Genomic DNA, 18,711 nt, shown 5'->3' on the forward strand with positions numbered 1-18,711 from the left:
CCTTATCTCATCTAATCCCTGACAAGTCCTGTAGAGGAAGCGTGTTTTTAACTAAATTCAGAAGAATTGAGAAATGTGTCTGTATTCAAACAGCTGCTTCGGAGCTGCATGCAGTGGCACAGTTGGTTAGCACAATACTTATACAAGCAGCTGGTTTGATGCTACAGATGGGATTCAACCCAGGACCCTCTTCTATGGCTCTGAGTGAGCTTAACTCAGGACAGAGTCATGTTCTGTGCTTAAACTCCCTGGAGAAATGGACACCTTATTATTGTTATCGATCCCAGATCACCAAGGCTGGCTTCCAAGTTCTATGATAATAATAAATAAGGCATGGTGCTAATCACTAAGCCCTTTGCTATTAAAATTCCATTTTTAAGCACTGACATCTAAATCTCTCAGCTCAGGCGACCGTTCCCAGATCCCTCCCCTGAGACCTGTTGAAATGTGAAGTAAGCAAGTGTCTCCCAATGAGGTTCATTCTTGGACCCCCAAGTGTCGCCTTCGGGTTGGGAAAGACCGCCTGGAGCCCCGTGTGAGACACAGGGCCAGAGCGAGGTTTCCTTTTTCATGTCAGTGACTCGGAGACGAGGAGACACTCACTAAAACAGAAAAGAAGGTCCTCCAGGTACACAGCCATGCAAACGGTGCTATCCTGCCAATGGCCTGAGCAAGCACTTCTTACTGAGAAGTCAGCTCACGTTTCAGTGAGCTCCATTTGCGCTCTGTCATCCACTGTGCATCCTCGCCTGAGATGTGACCTGCTTGGCACTCAGCTCTTGGGGGCTTTGGCCCCACAAGAAATTGATGTTGGAGAACTCTCAGGAAGGAGGCACAACACTCAGGATTCTGGTTCTTCCAGAAGAGCATTGTAGGTATGGGGTGTTGTAGGGTCTTCGTCAGATCAACAAACCTGTAGAACTGTTCAGAATCATTTAATATGAGAGAGCTGAGGGATCTGAAATGCCTTGTCCTCTCTAAGCAGCGGCTGACCAGGTTTCCAACACAGGAGTCTAATGTTCTTGCATCCTGTTCAAACGGGAGACTCTTTCCATATATACTCTTACTATAAGTTTTAAAGTGTAGTGGTACCTTGGTATGTGTTGTCTTCATTCCAGAACTCATGAGGAGTGCTGAAACCAATGAGTACCAAACGATGAAACATTTATTCTTTTGGGACAGAGTTGTGACTCATACATGTTTTAGTCCTGACCAAGCGCTGAGTGTTGATACATTTTTTTTCTCATCAAAATGCAATGAGTTCTACAGGGTTTGATGAGTTCTGAAGCCTAGGAGTACCAAAGTATGACTGTATTTATTTCTTCCAAGTAGTTAGGTCATGATGACCTCCTAAAAGTTTATACTTGAGGAAATGTTATCTAATACAAAGAAATGCAATTTAACATAAGGAGTTACCTAAGGGGATATGAAACCCTTAAATATCTTTTAAAGTTATAGTGAAAGCAGAACTATTGTCACTTGACGTTTACAGTCTGCAGGTACTTGCTGCCCACTGTCATTATGTCTTCACTCTATCCTCAACTTGTCCTCTCTCTGCACAAAGGGACCTCATCCAAGAGGCCTCCCAGAGCCCTCCCATCTAAGGTAGCACTTCCCACCCCTCTGCCCATTACTTCTCATCTCCATACCCTGCATGGCATCTGTCATCACCTGAGATATTACCTGATAGCTGCTTGTCTCCAAACTAGAACATGAGCTGTGTCGGACAGTCAGTCTTAATCACTGCTGTTTCCTGGAGGAACAGAATGATGCCTAGCAAAGAGTAAGCACTCAGAAACAAAACAGGCTTTTCTTAGAACGCTTGGGACATTTCTGCATAACTGGAATGGAATTCCCATATAGGTGACACAGGTTTCTGACTTATCTGAAAATGCTAATGCTTCATAGAAATGAGATAGGAAGGACACGCAACCCTCTGGATTGAGCATCACTCATCACCATCACCCATCACCAAAAGAGCTCCCTCAGGCCCCTTCCCAGTCAGTTTTCACCCCTGTCCACCAAAGGTAACTGAACATCAGTGTTGCCTGTTTTAGAGCTTAATGTAATCTGAATCTTGCAATAGAGATGCCTGTGTGCAAGGCTGCTTTCCCTCAGCCTATGTTTCTGAGACATATTCATGTCCCTCCATGTATAGTAGTTTGTCCTGTCTGCTGATGAGCAGTGGCATATTTCTAGGAGAATACCACATCTCCTGGTGGTGGACACCTGGATGATGACCAGTTGTTGACCATTATGGATAAACTTCTATAAAGATCTTGTATAAATCACTTTGTGAACATATTTTTTCAGTGCTTTTGGTTAAATGCCTGGATGATGAAACAACTGAATCACAGAATAGTTATGTTTAGTTTTATTAAAAATGGCCAGAACTTTTTAAAAAGTGGTCATCATAGCTCTACATTCTCACCAATCATGGGTTCTATTTCACATTTCCCTAATGATGAATAATGTTGAACAAATTTTCATGGGTTACTAGTCATACACACACACACACACACACGTGTGTATATGAAGTACCTGTTTCAGACATTTTTCCCTATTTTCTATATTTTTAAAAAATATTTTTATTATTGACTTTTATGTGTCATTTGTAATCAATCCCTAGGTACATATTCCATACTACATATGTGTTTTGAGAACTATTTTTCAGCCTATAACTTTTCTGTTCATTTTCTTTGTGATATTTTTAATACAGTTTAAGGTTTTATGAAGTCTAATTTACTAATGAGAAAAAAAATAAAGGTAATGCTGGCTGTGTTCTAAGAAACTTTGATGATCCCCAAGTCATGAGAGTATTCTCCTATATTTTCTTCTGCAAGCTTTACAGTTCAACTTTTCACTTATATTTTACACTCTCAAACTAATTTTTGTATGTGGTATGAGATGGGGCTGAAGTTCCCTGCCACCCACAAATACATGTGTCCCATGCTTTTTGAGAGCTCGTGTTAGGCTGCTTCACTTTTACAAAAGACCTACATTAGTCACCGTTTCCACTAACTGAGAGAAACAGAAGATTTTTTGCTTTTACAAAGAAAAATGTGAAAAGCTAAAATAGTAGTCAGAGTTTTGCTTTGCAGTAAGCAGAGCACTTGCAGAGGCAGCGCTCACCCAGAGCTATGAGAGTGGCCCCCTGAGCTCCTTCCCTGGAAACTAGACTCGGTATCACAGCCTCAAGTCCCAGAGCTTTCAGCTGTGTCTGCGAGCCAGCGTGCTTTACCTGGACTTACTGGGCTGGCCAAAAGTTAAGTTTTTTTCTGCATGATGGCTCTTGTAGTGCTTAGTTGTCTTTAACTTGAAACAATTTTGTTTGATTGCATTGTAAGATCTGTCATATCAGCGTGCATTTTTTTCAAAATTGGTGAATTTTTCTGCAGCCATTTTGATATTGAAGATGGAAGAAAATATGCAACATTTTGATTATATTATGCTTTATTAAGAAAAATAAAACGCAACTGAAACACACAAAAACAATTTGTGCAGTGTATGGAGAAGGTGCTGTGACTGGTCAAATGTGTCAAAAGTGGTTTGTGAAGTTTCTTGGTACTATTGACACTTTTGCTAAATAATTCTTTGTTGTGGGGCTGTCTTATGCATTGGAAGGTGTTTAGCAGCTCCCTTGGCCTCTACCCACTAGAAGCCGATAGTAGATGACAGCCAATATACTCAAATATCCAAACCAATAAAGTTATTGGTGAAAATGAGATATTTTGTGCATGTCCTAGCAAGATGTCCTAAGATAATTGTTTCTTCACTTCACGTCATTCAGCTTGCAAAAGGTTTCACAGGAACAGTCTACTTTTAACCCATGTGACTGAATGTTTAAAGGGTGTCCATGTGGTCCCAGGAGAAACAAATTAAAGTTATATAACTATTAAAAACTCTGAATAGAGAACTTTCCTCACTGGCTATTGTCAGCACTAATAGTTCTTTTAAAAAGTGAAACTGTACTGTAACGTCATATGGTAACTGATGTTTTGGTAGTGACACCAAAAAACAAAACAGAACCAAGTGGCTTTTTGCCCAGCGGAGCCCCAGAGTCACTGGGAGCATTATCGGAATGGTCCCTGCAACAGATTCATGAGAACCCTCTTAAGAGCCCCTCTTCAATTATCTGGAAGAACAAGAAGATCAAAAATACTCAAAACCAATATACCCTTCCCTAAGTCTTTAAGTTACACAGGTTTAAATGCGAAGTTTATTTTTAAAAGATTGTTATTTTTTTCTAAATGTGGCAAAGAGAGCTTAGTGGTATAAAATAAATGAGTGTAACTGGAAGCATGAAGGAAGAAAAAACATGGAGTGAGTGGAGGTGGGTTGGGGGACATGAGGAATGACACAAGGCTGCGAGGGGGCCAGACACCGCCATCGTCCAGGAATGTGAAAGAAGCCTGGGGCAGTCACAAGGAATGGGTCCTGACCTTCTGAACATACTGGTATAGATGGGCAGCGTGACAACTGAAAGAAGAGATGAGCAGATGGAGATGAGGGGAGAACAAGAATCATGTTCACCAGCTGAAGTTTATTATTTTCTCTCCACGCAGGACGAGGAGAGTGAAAAGGAGTGAAAAGCAAGAATCTTCAGTGTGGGGTAGGACAAAGAAGCTCGTTTGGAGTCACTGGATGTGACCGTGTACCCAACTTTTTCTCAGATTATGTGACCTGCAAAGATTATTTCATTTTGCTTATGTTCACTCATCTATTTTTTAAAAAAGAAATTTCAAAATAAATATCAACAGCATGCTTAGAGATGGATGAATGTTGAATTAGTGAATATTGCCTTCAATTTATTGAATGACTACTATTTGTCAGGAACCAGGATTTTAACTCATCATCTATATCCATCTTATCAAACTACAATAGACATTTTCACCTCCTACTGAAAGGACATGACCGAGGTCACACAGGTAGTGCAAATAACTAGAGTCTAAGGTCCATCTTTTGAGACCATGCTACATTCCTCCCTCTGAATGACTCTCTTTCTGTGATTTGTCTTTGCTGCCTAGTATTGCTCAGAATCCAGCATATTTTTTTTCACATAGGGAGCTGACACTGTATCCTCACCAAATAGTGACATACACCAAGAGGGGCCATGCCCTTGTTTTAAGACCTCTACAGTCTTTTACCTATCCCACACTGGGACTTTCTCAAAATTTTGCGAATGTGTGAATCCTAAATACCTGGCCAGTCATAGGATGTGAGTCATGGTACTGAATGGCTAATGGGTGCAGCAGGCAGTCATAGAATTAATTCTCTTTGAAATTCAGCATATTGTACAAACCTGTTGTTACACCTTTTTATTTCTTCTGAAAATTACCATTTTGAGTATATCTGTATTATGTCCAATAAGGTTATTTTTTCCAGTTTTACTGAGAAGTGATTAATATGCATCACTGTGTAAGTTTAAGGCCTACAGCGTGGTGGTCTGATTTACATATATTGGAGATGATCACCCCAATAGGTTGAGCTAACATTAATTTTCTCGTATGGATAACAATTTAAAAAAAGAATAAAAAATAAGTTTTCCTCAAGATAAGAACTCTTAAGATTTACTCTCTTAATAACTTTCCTGTGTATCTAGGAACAGTATGAACTGTGGTCATGTTGCACATCGCACCCCTAGTCCGTACTTGTCTTTTAAGTACTGGTCAGTGCATGTAAGAAAGAGACAGGATAAATTTACATCCCATAGGAATATAGATAAAGAAAATTATTAACACAACAAGTAACTAATTACCCACTAGGTAAGTAAGGATAACCTAACTTTCCTCCAAAAGCCCCAGGATGCTGCCCTTCACTGGTACAGCCCCTGGATTTTTGTTTTCTTTGGAGTCATGCTTTTGTTTCTATGTAAATTAAGATGAACAGAGGTCAGTGATCATTTGTATCAGTTCATTTTGCATTACCTTCCTAGATTCTCTATAATAGCTACAACCCTAACTTGTGATTCTCAAAGGTCCCTGCCCAGAATCTCACAGGGTCCTAAATCCTGATATATTCTTCTCTGTTCTAGTCTGCTAAAATTTAACATACAAAATCCTCTCAAAAATTCTTTGACATATTCCATTAAAAAACCATTTAAAAGGATGTTCATTAAACTCTGCTTTAAGATAAAAAGGAAATCAGTAGCTATAATCCAGTTTTCCACTTTGAATTTAAATGCACATTCTTCGTGGACTCGGCATTTTTTAAAAATCAACGTATTTTAGAAGATAATTTATAGAAAAAATACACACATACACACTGAATGTCAGCTTCAACCTAATTTAAACTGTGTACATACTCAGAGAAGGGAAAGCCTAGTTGTTAAGTTTTAACCTTGGTGAGGGCTGAGACTGCAGCTCTACAAACTAAACAGATTTCTCCCAATTAGGAGTAGATTCCACAACCTAGAATGAGGGCTGCTACTTGTAGGTAACAAGTAAAAGGACATTTTAAGTTCTACAACTCTGATTTGCTAACTTTAGCAGGCGAAAGATTCATTCACATTGTTCAAACACAATGGTTGGGACAGACCCCCAGCACCCCATCTTTTGATTCTGAAGGTTTGAGCGCCCTGGAAATTACATTTCTAACAGGGATACAGCTGGTGAAGATGCGATCGTAGTTCCTGACCCCCCTGCTAACCGGTTATAGGGAGTCTCTTTTTTAAAGGTGGAATTTGTTCCCCACAGAATCAGTGTTAACACTTTCACTTTATCCTACAGTTAACCAGTAGATACAACAAGGATCTTCCAGGTCCGTCTGAGCCTTTTCCCGCGGGTTAGGCAGGTACCCAGGCACGCAGGTGTTTCCCCGGCCCGATGGGGAAGGGGGCCAAAGGAGGGCCCCCGGGTTCACAGACAAGTGTCCCAGCGACTCTGCGCACAGGCCTCTCCCTGCCGGCCTCCCTGCCCCTCAGCACCCGAATACTGCAGTTGTGTCCCTCCCCGATTCCCGGAGTCACAGCCTCGGCCCTGGGGGAGGCGGAGGGCAGGGCACCCTGAGGTCGGAGGGGGACGGACAGGCAGGATAGAGGGTGGAGCAGAGGCTGGACGGAGAAAAGCAGACCTTCCCCGAGGTTGAAGTGGGTGAACGGGGGAGACGGAAGATGGGGACAGAGACGAGCCGGTGCCGGGGACCCGCCCGGCTCCCCTCAGTCCAGCCGGGGCACACAGAGCTGCTGGGCGTGACGCAGGGGACGGCGAACGGGTAACAGGACAGGGACGGTTGGGGGAAGGTGTCCGAATGACCAGCCCGGTTCACGCGGACCGGCCCTGAGTGACGAGGGCCCGGGTGACCGGTAACCGGCTGGGACGGCAGGAACTGAACACGGACAAGGGAACCAGCTCCCTCGGCCCGGCCGCGGGCGCACTGAACCGCTCGGCCGCACACCTCCCAGCGCAGACTCCTCCGGCGTGCGTCGACCCGCGCTTTAAATACCCTGCTAAAAATAGCCTGCGAAGCCTCCTTCCAATCATAGACGCCCAAAGTTCGAATTTAGCCAATAGCGGGGGCCTTGTTGGAGAGGCTCGGTCACGCCAGGCGGGGCCGCGCTGAGCCGGCGCTCGCTATTGGCTGAAGCTGACATCATCGGCGCGCGGCCCCCTCGTCGGGCGCGGCGTGATTGGGCGGTGCGCGGGGCGGGCCGGACGAGTCACGTGGGGGGGAGGGAGTGGGGGGAGCTAGGCCTGGAGGAGGGGGAGCTGGCAGCGGAGGTTTGAATAGGGAAGTTTTTCAGGGGTTACGTTTGCAGTCAGTCCGGTGTTTGCAAATATTGTGTGGGCTAGCGAGCGCGTCTCTGGACTCCGGCAGGATCTGAACCCGCGGCGCCTCGTTGCTGTGCACTGAGTTTGCATGAAACTTTACCGGCACTGCAGGCACCTCCGCTGCGCTCTCGACTCCAGACCGCACATCTCCCTGTTGGTACAACAGCGGGGACTGTCTTTTCCAACCCGACATGGATGTACTCCCAATGTGCAGCATCTTCCAGGAACTCCAGATTGTGCACGAGACCGGGTACTTCTCGGCGTTGCCCTCCCTGGAGGAATATTGGCAACAGGTAAATAGGAATTGTGTGCCAGGTGCCCGGGTGCGCAGCGGAGTGAGTGCATGCACGCACCGTCAGGACGATGTGTGGCTGGAGGTTTATTGCTTTTGCTTTTTTTGTATGGTTTGAGTAGAATTTTAAAAAATTAAAATAGTCTTACAATGTACTCCTGCCTCCGGTGCGGGAGGCACTTTAAAGGGGCTTTTTCCAGTGTGGAGCCTAGTTGTCATTTGCGTGGGGCGCAGCAGCACTTCGTCGCTCCCAGTGTTTTTGCCCGTTTCTGGGGCTTCTATACTCCCAGAGTATAGCCCGAGCTCCGCTGCCTGATCCCGGCCCGAGCTCTTGGCAGAAGTTTGGTGCTTGTACCAGCTCCAGACTCCACAGCTGGAACTTGTCATTTGAACTTGCGTGGATGCCAAGGGTATTTTTTTAAGCGATTTGTTTTTGTTTTCCTTTTTGGTCTTTGTACTTAAGAGCTATTTTTTTCTTTTTAAGTTAGAAATTTCACCAGCAAAACATCCACCAGCTCCGTTTCCTTACCAGGCCATTTCCAGTTGCTTCTTTGGAATTCTTAACATTTGCGTCCATCTGCCTTGTTTTTCTTACCTGCTTCTTTTGTTGACCAAAAAAAAACCAAACCAGCAGTGTTTGCACAACCAGTGACTTATCAGTCATATGACAATGAGTCCCTCTGAATTACTTCAAGCCTGAGTTTGGGAAGAACAGCCTTGGTTTCCGAGATTTTTTAGTAGAACTGGGATTTTTGGCATTAGACAATTATGAAACTTAATTTTCCCCTCTAATTTGTTAGGATTGCCTGAAGGTACTGAGATTCTGACACATATCCTATTTTTTTTTTAAAGGTAGAAAGGGGCTGTCTTTCTAACCGGTTAGACTTGGTTTTTGACAGGAAGTACAATTATATTCTGTGGATTTCAAACCCTAGAATGCTTTAAGAGGGATGAAATGTAATGTGTGGCAACCTTCATATGCCTGCTTAATTGTTCTCAGCCCTGTTCTACCTTCCTCTCCCTTCCCCCTTTTCCTCCTTAAGAAGCTGCTCCCTAGGACGTGATTGAAATTGATCTAAGTAGTTTCCTTCGGGCATTTGGGATTTGGGCCACAAGCCAGGCTGAGAGCTCTCCTTAGCCTTCAGAGGCTTTTAAACTCTCCGAGAGCTTCGTTCTGGTCCGTTCTGGTCCCCAGTGCTCATCAGCATAATGGAGATTTTAAATTAGCCAGATGATTAAAGTTTAACAAGATCTCAATAAGTATGCTTTCGTTTTTCTTTGGAACATCCATAAAATATCTAGCTGGTCTCTCCTCATAACACTCTGGTGTGCATTGTAACCCAGACATCCAATTTTAAGGGTAAAGAGAAAACAATGGTTGTTTTTCCCCCTTTGCTTGCTCATGCTTGCTCTGTGAGGATTCTGTGGGGAGGGGGAAGGGTATGTGCTATATAATGATAGCAGGCATATTGCTAAGAAAGCAAGCATGAGCCCTTTGGATAGCTTAGCTAGTTCTGAATGTCATTTGCTAAAAAGAATATAGTGGGCTGTAGAAATTTGTATCTTTAGAATTTCAGCCATATAGACAACCTTATATGGCCATCCAGGCAATTGATCCTAGTGAAGAGAAGGGCAGATATAATTTAATCCTAAAATGTTTCCTACCGTTTTTCTTTTCCAGTGGCTAGAAAGTTTGAAATGGTGGGGAGAGGGGATGCTGGTCTCTCGGCAGTTGTAGCTTCTTGAAAGGTTGGTTGTGGGTCTGGGGAGGGGGCACTCTGTCCATGACACACTGCATGTATATCTGAACCGGGTCCTTTTTTGGCTGCTGGTCAGAATTTCAAAAGGAAGTCTCCTCTGGCATTGCGTGAAAGAAATAGAGTGATGACTCATACAGTTGTACTCTTGGCCAGTAGATAAAGTTCTTGTCCATTGTGGCACTCCCAGCAGGGCCCGGAGGAATTTCCCCTCTTGCATCCTTTACAATAGCAGATGGCCATTCTGGAATGATTTCTCCACTCTGTTGTTGAAGCTCTTGTTTTTCTCTGACCACTATGGAAGTCATTAAAGTTGTGTGCACCCATGGCCCTGCACTTGGGAATGGCATTCTTTGAAAGCCTACTAGGTCTGGGCTAAGCAGGAAGTGGGTGGTTTCTGTGCAGCTCCATTGATGTCCTTGAATATAGACCATCAGCTTGCTGCGTCTGCTCACTGAGTGTGGCCCTGTGCTGTCAGCTGTGTCTGCAAAGGGAGACACATGCAATGTCAGAACACATTGCATTGCGTGCGATGCAGCCTTTTTGTCTTGTGCCTGAGAAAGGAGGATGGCTGGGGCTTTTCTTAATGCACATGGTTCTTGAGACTGTCAGATAATCTGGCTAAACCTGTCAGGGGTGTGTGTCTGAGGCTGGTGTTCTTTGTGTGGTTTACAGAAACTCATTAGAAACATCAACACTGGTAACTATAACAAACACTGGCTTAGTGACCTTTAGTCACCGTGGCCTTTGGTCCCACATGGTATTTCTTCCCAATCCATCCCCATTCCTAGAAACAGCTTTCCTCTTACTCTCCTAAAGACACGGTTATTATAGTGACATGGCCACAGTCTGTTTGCCCTTCATTTCTGCATGTTTTTGGAAAAGTGCTTTTGGTTCCATTTTCAGTTGTCATAATCATGAGCCTTCTTGTGGTTCCTTTTGCACAGACCTGCCTGGAATTGGAGCGTTACCTCCAGAGTGAACCCTGCTATGTGTCAGCTTCTGAAATCAAATTTGACAGCCAAGAAGATCTGTGGACCAAAATCATCCTGGCTCGGGAGAAAAAGGAGGACCCGGAAGTGAAGGTTTCCTCCAGTCCCCCAGAGGATGCTCTCAGCAGCCCCAGCTTTGGTTACAACCTGGAGACCAACAGCTTGAACTCCGATGTGAGCAGTGAGTCATCTGACAGCTCCGAGGAACTCTCACCCACCTGCAAGTTTACCTCTGACCCCATTGGCGAAGTGCTGGTCACCTCGGGGAACCTGAGCTCGTCCGTCACCTCCACACCCCCTTCTTCTCCAGAACTGAGCAGAGACCCTTCTCACCTGTGGGGTTGTGCGCCTGGTGATCCACACCCTTCAGGAAAGATACGCAGTGGGACTTCAGGGAAGCCTGGTGACAAGGGCAGTGGGGATGCCTCCCCAGACGGTCGAAGAAGGGTGCATCGATGCCATTTTAACGGCTGCAGAAAAGTTTACACCAAAAGCTCCCACTTGAAAGCACATCAGCGCACTCACACAGGTCAGTCCCTCCTGCGACCTGGGAGGTGGGCCGCTGGTGGGCGCCACTGAATTGCACCAGCCCTGGGAGGGGGCCGGGCTTCGCAGAAGGCTGTCAGAGCAGACACATCCTTACCTCACTCTTTCCCCAAAGAGTTGGGTCTCTGGGGAAGACAGAGTAGGAGGTGAAAGACTGGACATGTGCTCGATGAATGGTTGACACTTTCAGAGTAAACAGACAAGAGGTAAATCACGTTCTCCATCTCCACCCAGCCCCCCACCCCCTCCAACCCTCTTGGTGATCAGGACCTATTGTACGTGGTCTGCAGAGTCCACGGTAATGTTACGTGGAGTTGCTTCTGATTTTTTTGCAATGAAACCCAAGGATCGGGGAGAGGGCCGCTGGGCAACATGGCGCATGCCCCTGTGGGTGGTGGTGTGAGGAATGAGCTTGACCATCGATTTTGTATGCAGCGGTATTGATCGGTGGGTGCTACCTGGGAATTTCTCTGTGGATCATGCTGCTTTTGTTTTCTGAAACCAATTTTTAAAAGACATTAAGAAAATTTCTTAATGAAATATCACAACCTCGATGAAAGTGCCACTTAAAACTACCACAGTAGTCTCCAGGGTAATTGGTGATGAGTCACAGAAATTTTAGATCTGGGAGGGATCTTAGAGATCAAGGCACCCTAACTCTTAACTTACCAGTAAGGAGAGAGGGTGGCTGAGTTGTCAGTTAGGGTCCCCAAAGTGCTCATGGCAGAGCGGGGTCACGACCCAGGTGCTATTTGTCCAAACAGCATTCTCTAGTAGGACCGGTTCTGGCCAAATGTTTAATATCCTCTAAAAGGATATTCTCTAAGAGGTAGCACCTTTAGTGAATTCGTGTTTATAATCTGACTAAGGGACAAAGTGGACTTTGTTATTGGATTGCCATTTAGAAAGTTCTTTGAAGGCCTTGGATGGGGTTTCCCAGAAACTCATGACTTCAGTTCTGGAGAAATGTAGTTTCTCAGAGGAGACGACAAAGCTCATTCCACGGGGAAGTGAGTAAGGAGCAAAATAAGTGCTTGGCAGAAATGGTTTCCATGGAGAAAGCAATAAAACCCTGCCCTCGGAGAGGCTGTGGGTCCAGTGGGCTGACACATCACCTCCGAAGTATTTCTCCAGTCTGAGTAATTGTCTTTCTTACATGTTCACTGAATATGGTCATGTGGGCGCTAGGTCCCTTGCACAGCACTTGGAGGACTGAGGCTAGGTCAGGAAAGAGCTCCTGGGTGCCACTTTCTGAGCACCAGCTCCTCTTCCTAATTGAGGTGTATTAGGAATTCCTGAGGCCGCCAGACCTGCAGCGTGCTAATGAGTTGACTTTCACCATGTGCTGTTGTCTTGTAGCAGGACTCCTTCCCTCACTGGTCAGTGAAATCATGGCATGTTTGTCCTGTGCTCTCTTCCCAGGAGAAAAGCCTTACAGATGCTCATGGGAAGGGTGTGAGTGGCGTTTTGCAAGAAGCGATGAGTTAACCAGACACTTCAGAAAGCACACTGGTGCCAAGCCTTTTAAATGTTCTCACTGTGACAGGTATGTGCTTGAAGCGCTGGGTTTGGGAATGCCATCCCCACAATGGAGTAGGAAGGCAGATGGTTTCCTGTCCTGGACTGACCTTGTTTTAGCCTAGCACTTAAAAAAAAAAATCTCTGATATGCCAGTTGTTTAAGTTAAGATGCTCTGTGTCTTGTGTGTGTAAAACTAGAGTGAATTCATTCCTCCTTTCTGAAGATAGGCCTGCATCAGTTTTTGAATTTAAAGACTGGGAAGTGAGGTCAGGTCAGATGCTCCCAAAGAGTGGAATGGAGACCTTAATTTTATACTCCTACCGTTTGGAATTTTCTACCCCTGAAAATGAGTTGCAGTGACTCAGTGGATCGCCAGCTTCTCCCTGAGAAGAGCCGGGTGGGGGCATGCAGGGTGGGGGGTCTGTAACTGAACCAGGGCTGGAGACCTAACCTCTCTGGTGCTCATTGGCTCTGCAGGTGTTTCTCCAGGTCCGACCACCTGGCCCTGCACATGAAGAGGCACCTCTGAGGGAGCAGAGTGAATCCTGCGGCTAAAATGGCTTCCAGGCTGAGAGACGGCCGTGGAAGGAGGGTGCGTGTTCCAGCCAAAGCATGCCATTTTGCACCCCACCCGGTTGCCTCCAGGACCTCTCCTTGGAAGGTCTTTTGAGGGCAAAAAAAACATGTCGGAAGCGGCAGAGCGCCTGTGGTGTGTGGTGTTTGGGTGGCCTGGACTTGCACTGGTCCCTAAGCCTTTGCCGTGAGCATGTGCACTGAGAATGTTAATGGTTGGGTTGACTGTATGTGGAGGATCTATTAGGACTGTATGATGAGGCAGAGTCTTTCCTGTGCAGTGGCAAGACTGCAAGAGACAGAAAAAAATGTTGTTTGAATGTTTTGTGTGTGATGGGTAAACCTTGAGATGAGATGACCACCAATCATTTCCTGGGAGGGTGTCTGCGCCTTAGGCAAAAAAGGGGAAAATATGGAGGGCGGGAGTGTGAGTGATCAAGACCCTGCTTGGTGAGTGGGTGGGGGGGGGCCCTCCTGTACGAGAGGGACGTTGGCGTCTGGTGCAGCTATGAAACGTGCAATGTGTCAAGTAGCTTGTTCTACTGGCTACAACAGCTCATTTGTTACCCGTTGTATAAGCTGTGTATTTACAAATATAACACAATGGTAACCTTTCCTTGTAAGACAAAAGTAATGCATGGTCTAGGGAACTTTCTGCTTTTCCATTTTTAAATCAAAACTACAGTTTTGATTCCAGTTACTGAGCAGCTAAAATGCAATTTGTCAAAATTGGTGATCCCTAGCCATCTGGGCTTGGCAATACACAATACTTCCCCTTCGATTTTGTAACACTTCCCTTCCAGAAAGGTGGTGTGCAGTGTAGGAATATTTTTTACATGATTCTGAATTTGATGACCTTTTTGGAGAATTTAGTGATGCCCTTTGAGACATCGGACACATGCAGGGTGTCAAGAATGTGAGGGCCGGGAGCTCCTGGTCTAACGTAACGTTAGACTAAGAACTTAAATTTTTCCTCACTTGGGTAGATAAAACCACTAAAGCTTAGAAAGTGTTTTCTCATGCAGCTACGTTTCTCTTATTTATGCCTTGAGGACTAATTTCTGGTTTTCTAGCTGTTAATGCACTGTAGATCTTAATAATGGTGCCTTATGCAAGTGGCCCCTTACCTGGGGGTCTCATACAGGGGTATGGGTGATGCATGCTTTATTAAGGCTCTTTTTTCACCTGGCATTGTACTGTATCAATGTAAAATACAAAAAAGAAAAATCTCTTTAAGGTCCTCCTTCACAAAGACAAAGAGAGAGATGAACCCCCCTCAACAAGTCAGTATTTACTCAGCATTTTAGACAACTTGACCATCAGTGTTACAGTGGAAAACACATGATAATTGGGAAATCTGACCATTTCTGTCACCATGAAACTTTCATATAGACTTTGCACAACAGTTGTATAGATCACACATCGGCTGTATTTAATATGTAATGTTTTCACACATATTAAAGATACAGAACTATAAAAAACAATGTTAATGTATTGGCTTAAAAGGCACAAGTTTCACATAACTATGTATCTATCTGTTGGTAATACAGAAAGTATATTAATTTTTGTAAAAGTGGGCAGAATCCTTGTGTATGTATATTTGTGTGTATAGTATATGTATGTGTGTGTATATATATACATATATATAATATATAAATATTTTTTTAAGGAGAAATTAGATGTTTAGCTAGAAATTTCACAGCCTGTGAAGAAATATTTCAAAATGGCCATAAAGGAGGTAAAAATGAAAACTATACTTTTATAAAGGCTTTATCTTTAATTTAATGATTCGCTGCAGACTCCGGGCCTGGACTCTGTTCCAGACTGCTGACTTTGCTCGTCCTTGTTGGCAGGTCTGGGAGAGGGTCTTGGCTGTTCAAAAATGGCATGAACGGAATACTAGCCCACGAACTGGTCTCAGACACACTACGATTTTGATTTTGAATTTCAGCCTTATTAGAAGATCTAAGAGTCAGCTAATTACAGGGATTTTTTTTTAGAACACTTTTTATGCAGATGAAGATATTTTTTTTCAGCACATAGATTCTTCACATTTTTTCAATGAATAATTTCCCTGAATTGGCACACCACAGTGTGGACAGCTGATACTTCATCCAGCTGCTGTCATGTGGGTGTGGATCTTTTCTTTATATATATATATATATGTACATATATATACACGTGAGTCTGGCTGGGCTGGTATTTTGTTTGATCTTCCTGGAAATGAGCAGTAATGAAAGCTCGAATAACTGGTTTTTTATCTGGGCTGATGAGTACACTTACCTAAAGAACTCATTTCATTTTGCTAAGGGGGGAAATGCACTTTTGGCAATTCAAAATCCAGGCACCTGATTTGCTGGATTTTGGAAAACTCCTTTTTTGGCCCTGCTGTGCGCCTAGCCATAACAATTCCATTAAGCAAGAAGGTAAACAAAAGACAAAAAGGAAAAAAAAAATTCAACTTGCGCTGGCTTGTCTCACTTATGAAACACCATGGAGTTGTCTGATTGGGTGGGGCTGGGTGCCATGTATATCAATGCCTATAATTTTCATAATAAGCAAGTACATCAAGAATTACATTCTGTTCAGGTGATAACTGAGCCTCAATCAAGCAGAAACTTTTTGCTTGACATTAAAAAATTTCTATTAGTGAAATTTCTTTTTTTTTGAAGCACCCTGTTATCTAAAGAATCTTTGTAAGATTTTTGTAAAATTTTGTTTTACAAGATTTTATTTGAAATTGTTTTTTGCAAGATTGTTATATTTCTGTATGAATGTATTTTTTATCGGAATAACATAAAAGAATTCTTATCAGCATCTCAACTCTGGTTGGTGTCTTTTGGGGAAATGGGGGGAGTCGAAACAAATTCCTGCTCTATGAAATCTCCCTTGTGCAACCCTAAAGGCCATTTGCCTGCCTCGTCCCTTCCTGTCAGCTTCACAGCCTGGCCGGGGAACTAATGTGCAAAGAGCTGCTTGGGGTTGCTGCCCTGCAATGCACTGGATTCCCTTCTCCAGAGATACAAAAGCAACGACCGGGCTTTGGGGCACAGTAGGAAAACATGTGCTGTGTTTTATCTTCCTGTCACTCCAACCAGGGAAATGCACTGCAGAGGCATCTGCACACTGACAGACTTGAATACCTCCTTTCCCTTCCTCGGGCTCCCGCAGCCCTGTTCCAGTTAAGCAGTGAGGTCAGGGCCAGCCTTCTCGGACCTGGCCCACGCACCTGACTGAGATGTCACCGAGGAAGATGAAAATGACAGGAGGCCCAAGAGCTGCCCTGGCTTTCTCTAACCCACCCTTCCATACCCCATGCCTTTTCTGGTTAGACTAGTAAAACTGAGGAGACAGATTGTTTACATGATCACCAGATAATTTTATATCGTTTAAAGGCCAATGGGATACATTCAATGTAGAGTCCACTTGAGGTTTTTCAGAAGGTTTTCGTGTGAATATCGTTAGATCCTGGTCTCAGTTTTACTGCTTCATTTTAAGGTCATCAGTAGTGATAAATAAAGGTAATGGGTGCTTTCTAGGAAGGGGTATAGGATGGAAATGTCCATGGGAAAGCTTCTTGACGTTCTTAGTTTCACTGTGAGGAAGTTCTCACGTTTTAGGTGCCTTAAGTGCTCATGATTTCACTTCATAGCAGACCTTTGTTTTGCTGGATGTGCACGCTTTACACTAGTTGCTTTTAATTTATAATTTGAGAGGGGAATTTTAAGTGCATCCCCAGATTAGGAATGTCAAGTGACTTTCTAGAACAGCAGTAAAAATATCAGCAATCTGGGAGGAGTTGTGGTGTGGGAGGGTGGAGGAAGCAGATGAAATGTGGCCAGGACTCATGGGTGTGTTGTGTTCTGAAACACATGTCAGGGTGACTAATAGTTGGATTGCCCTGACTGTACGGCTAAATAAAGGCTCGATAATGCATTCTCGGCTACTGGTAAGGCTTGACCACTTTGTCATGTGCAGACTATGCTGAACAGCTCAGTTATGTTCAAATAAGGCTGTTCAGAGAGCTGTTGTGCAACGAATCAGCTGTAAACCCAGCATATTTATAGAAGTATCAAAAATTTCCGTCTGCTTAACAAATCGAAACCTAGCTCAAAGGAAGGAAACATTCCCCTTCTAACTAGTGGCTGTATGCTCTTGGACCATTAACCGAGCTACTATGGACCTCCATTTTCCCATTGTGGAGATATTTTGAGCTAGATCACATGTATCTAGCATTTTATATAGAACTACAATTCTGTGGTCTCTGAGTAAAGGGTGGACTTCAAATGATAGGTTCCCCATCCACAGATACACGGCTCAGATCTAGAAAGCTTTCTCTTGTGCTACAGTAGGAAGTATTGTTCAGAAAATTGCTCTGACTTAGAATGGAAAACAGAACATCATCAAATTGCCCTTTGCCCCTTTAATTATAGTTAAGTTATTCAGGCACTTGGTGCTTTATAGCATGGCATTCAAAAACAAACAAACAAAACTCTCTTTGAAAAGTGCCATTGTCGCCACTGCAGATCCAAATCTCAAATTCCCCCAATTCACCAATCCTATTCCCCTGCATTCAGGCTGCCCCATGTGCTCAAACAGCGGTGGAGGTGACAAGAGCGGAGTTGTTTACCTTTGTATCGTGGTTGCTGTGGAGAAAGAACACACTATTTTGCTGTGTATACTGCACACCCACAGTTTTGGCCCAAACTTTCAGTAAAAAAAAAATCTTTTAATTTTTAAAAATCCAATTATTTATTTATTTCTACTAAGATACTTTTTTGTATTATAAAGGAATTTTAGCATTTATTTTTTAACATAATATGGTATAAGGAATTTTACATAACAATTACAAAACACAAGAACAGATACAAATCATTACAGGTACTACTCATGTATAATGCGCATCCTTATTTTTCCCTCAAAAATATGGTAAAAAAAAGTTCACATTATACATGGCAAAATATGGTAGCTTTCATATGAAACTCCTTTCTTAGGTTCTATTCTTATGGTACCATGAGCTATTTAAAATAACCCTCTTTCCCAACAATTTTCTTCCATTACCAAAATTGGATAGTTGAATATGATGTCTACTACTTCTTGTGCCTTAACCAGGAATTGAGTAGGCAATATGCTGTATCCGTGTGTGTGTTCTGCAGACCACCACATGGTAGATGCTATCCCCATTTCTCAGATGAGGAATGCTGAGGCTTCGGGAAGTTGGGTTGCTTTCCCTAGCTCGCTCAGCTAGGAAGCTGCAGGCA

At 43.8% G+C, this 18,711-nt stretch overlaps 1 protein-coding gene across 1 annotated transcript; it reads left to right on the plus strand.

Annotated features, from left to right (window-relative positions):
- The first annotated feature begins 7,717 nt into the window (after positions 1-7,717).
- KLF6 (KLF transcription factor 6) lies at positions 7,718-16,278 on the plus strand. The gene is made up of 4 exons (XM_037156576.2): positions 7,718-8,062; positions 10,766-11,339; positions 12,779-12,902; positions 13,355-16,278. Exons 1-4 carry the CDS (start codon positions 7,961-7,963, stop codon positions 13,404-13,406), a joined length of 852 nt encoding a protein of 283 aa, XP_037012471.1. The 5' UTR covers positions 7,718-7,960; the 3' UTR covers positions 13,407-16,278.
- The last annotated feature ends 2,433 nt before the right edge of the window (positions 16,279-18,711 follow it).

The sequence above is a fragment of the Artibeus jamaicensis genome, unplaced genomic scaffold, assembly GCF_021234435.1.
Source record: "Artibeus jamaicensis isolate MK-2021 breed Jamaican fruit bat unplaced genomic scaffold, CSHL_Jam_final contig_426, whole genome shotgun sequence".
NCBI classification, from domain to species: domain Eukaryota; kingdom Metazoa; phylum Chordata; class Mammalia; order Chiroptera; family Phyllostomidae; genus Artibeus; species Artibeus jamaicensis.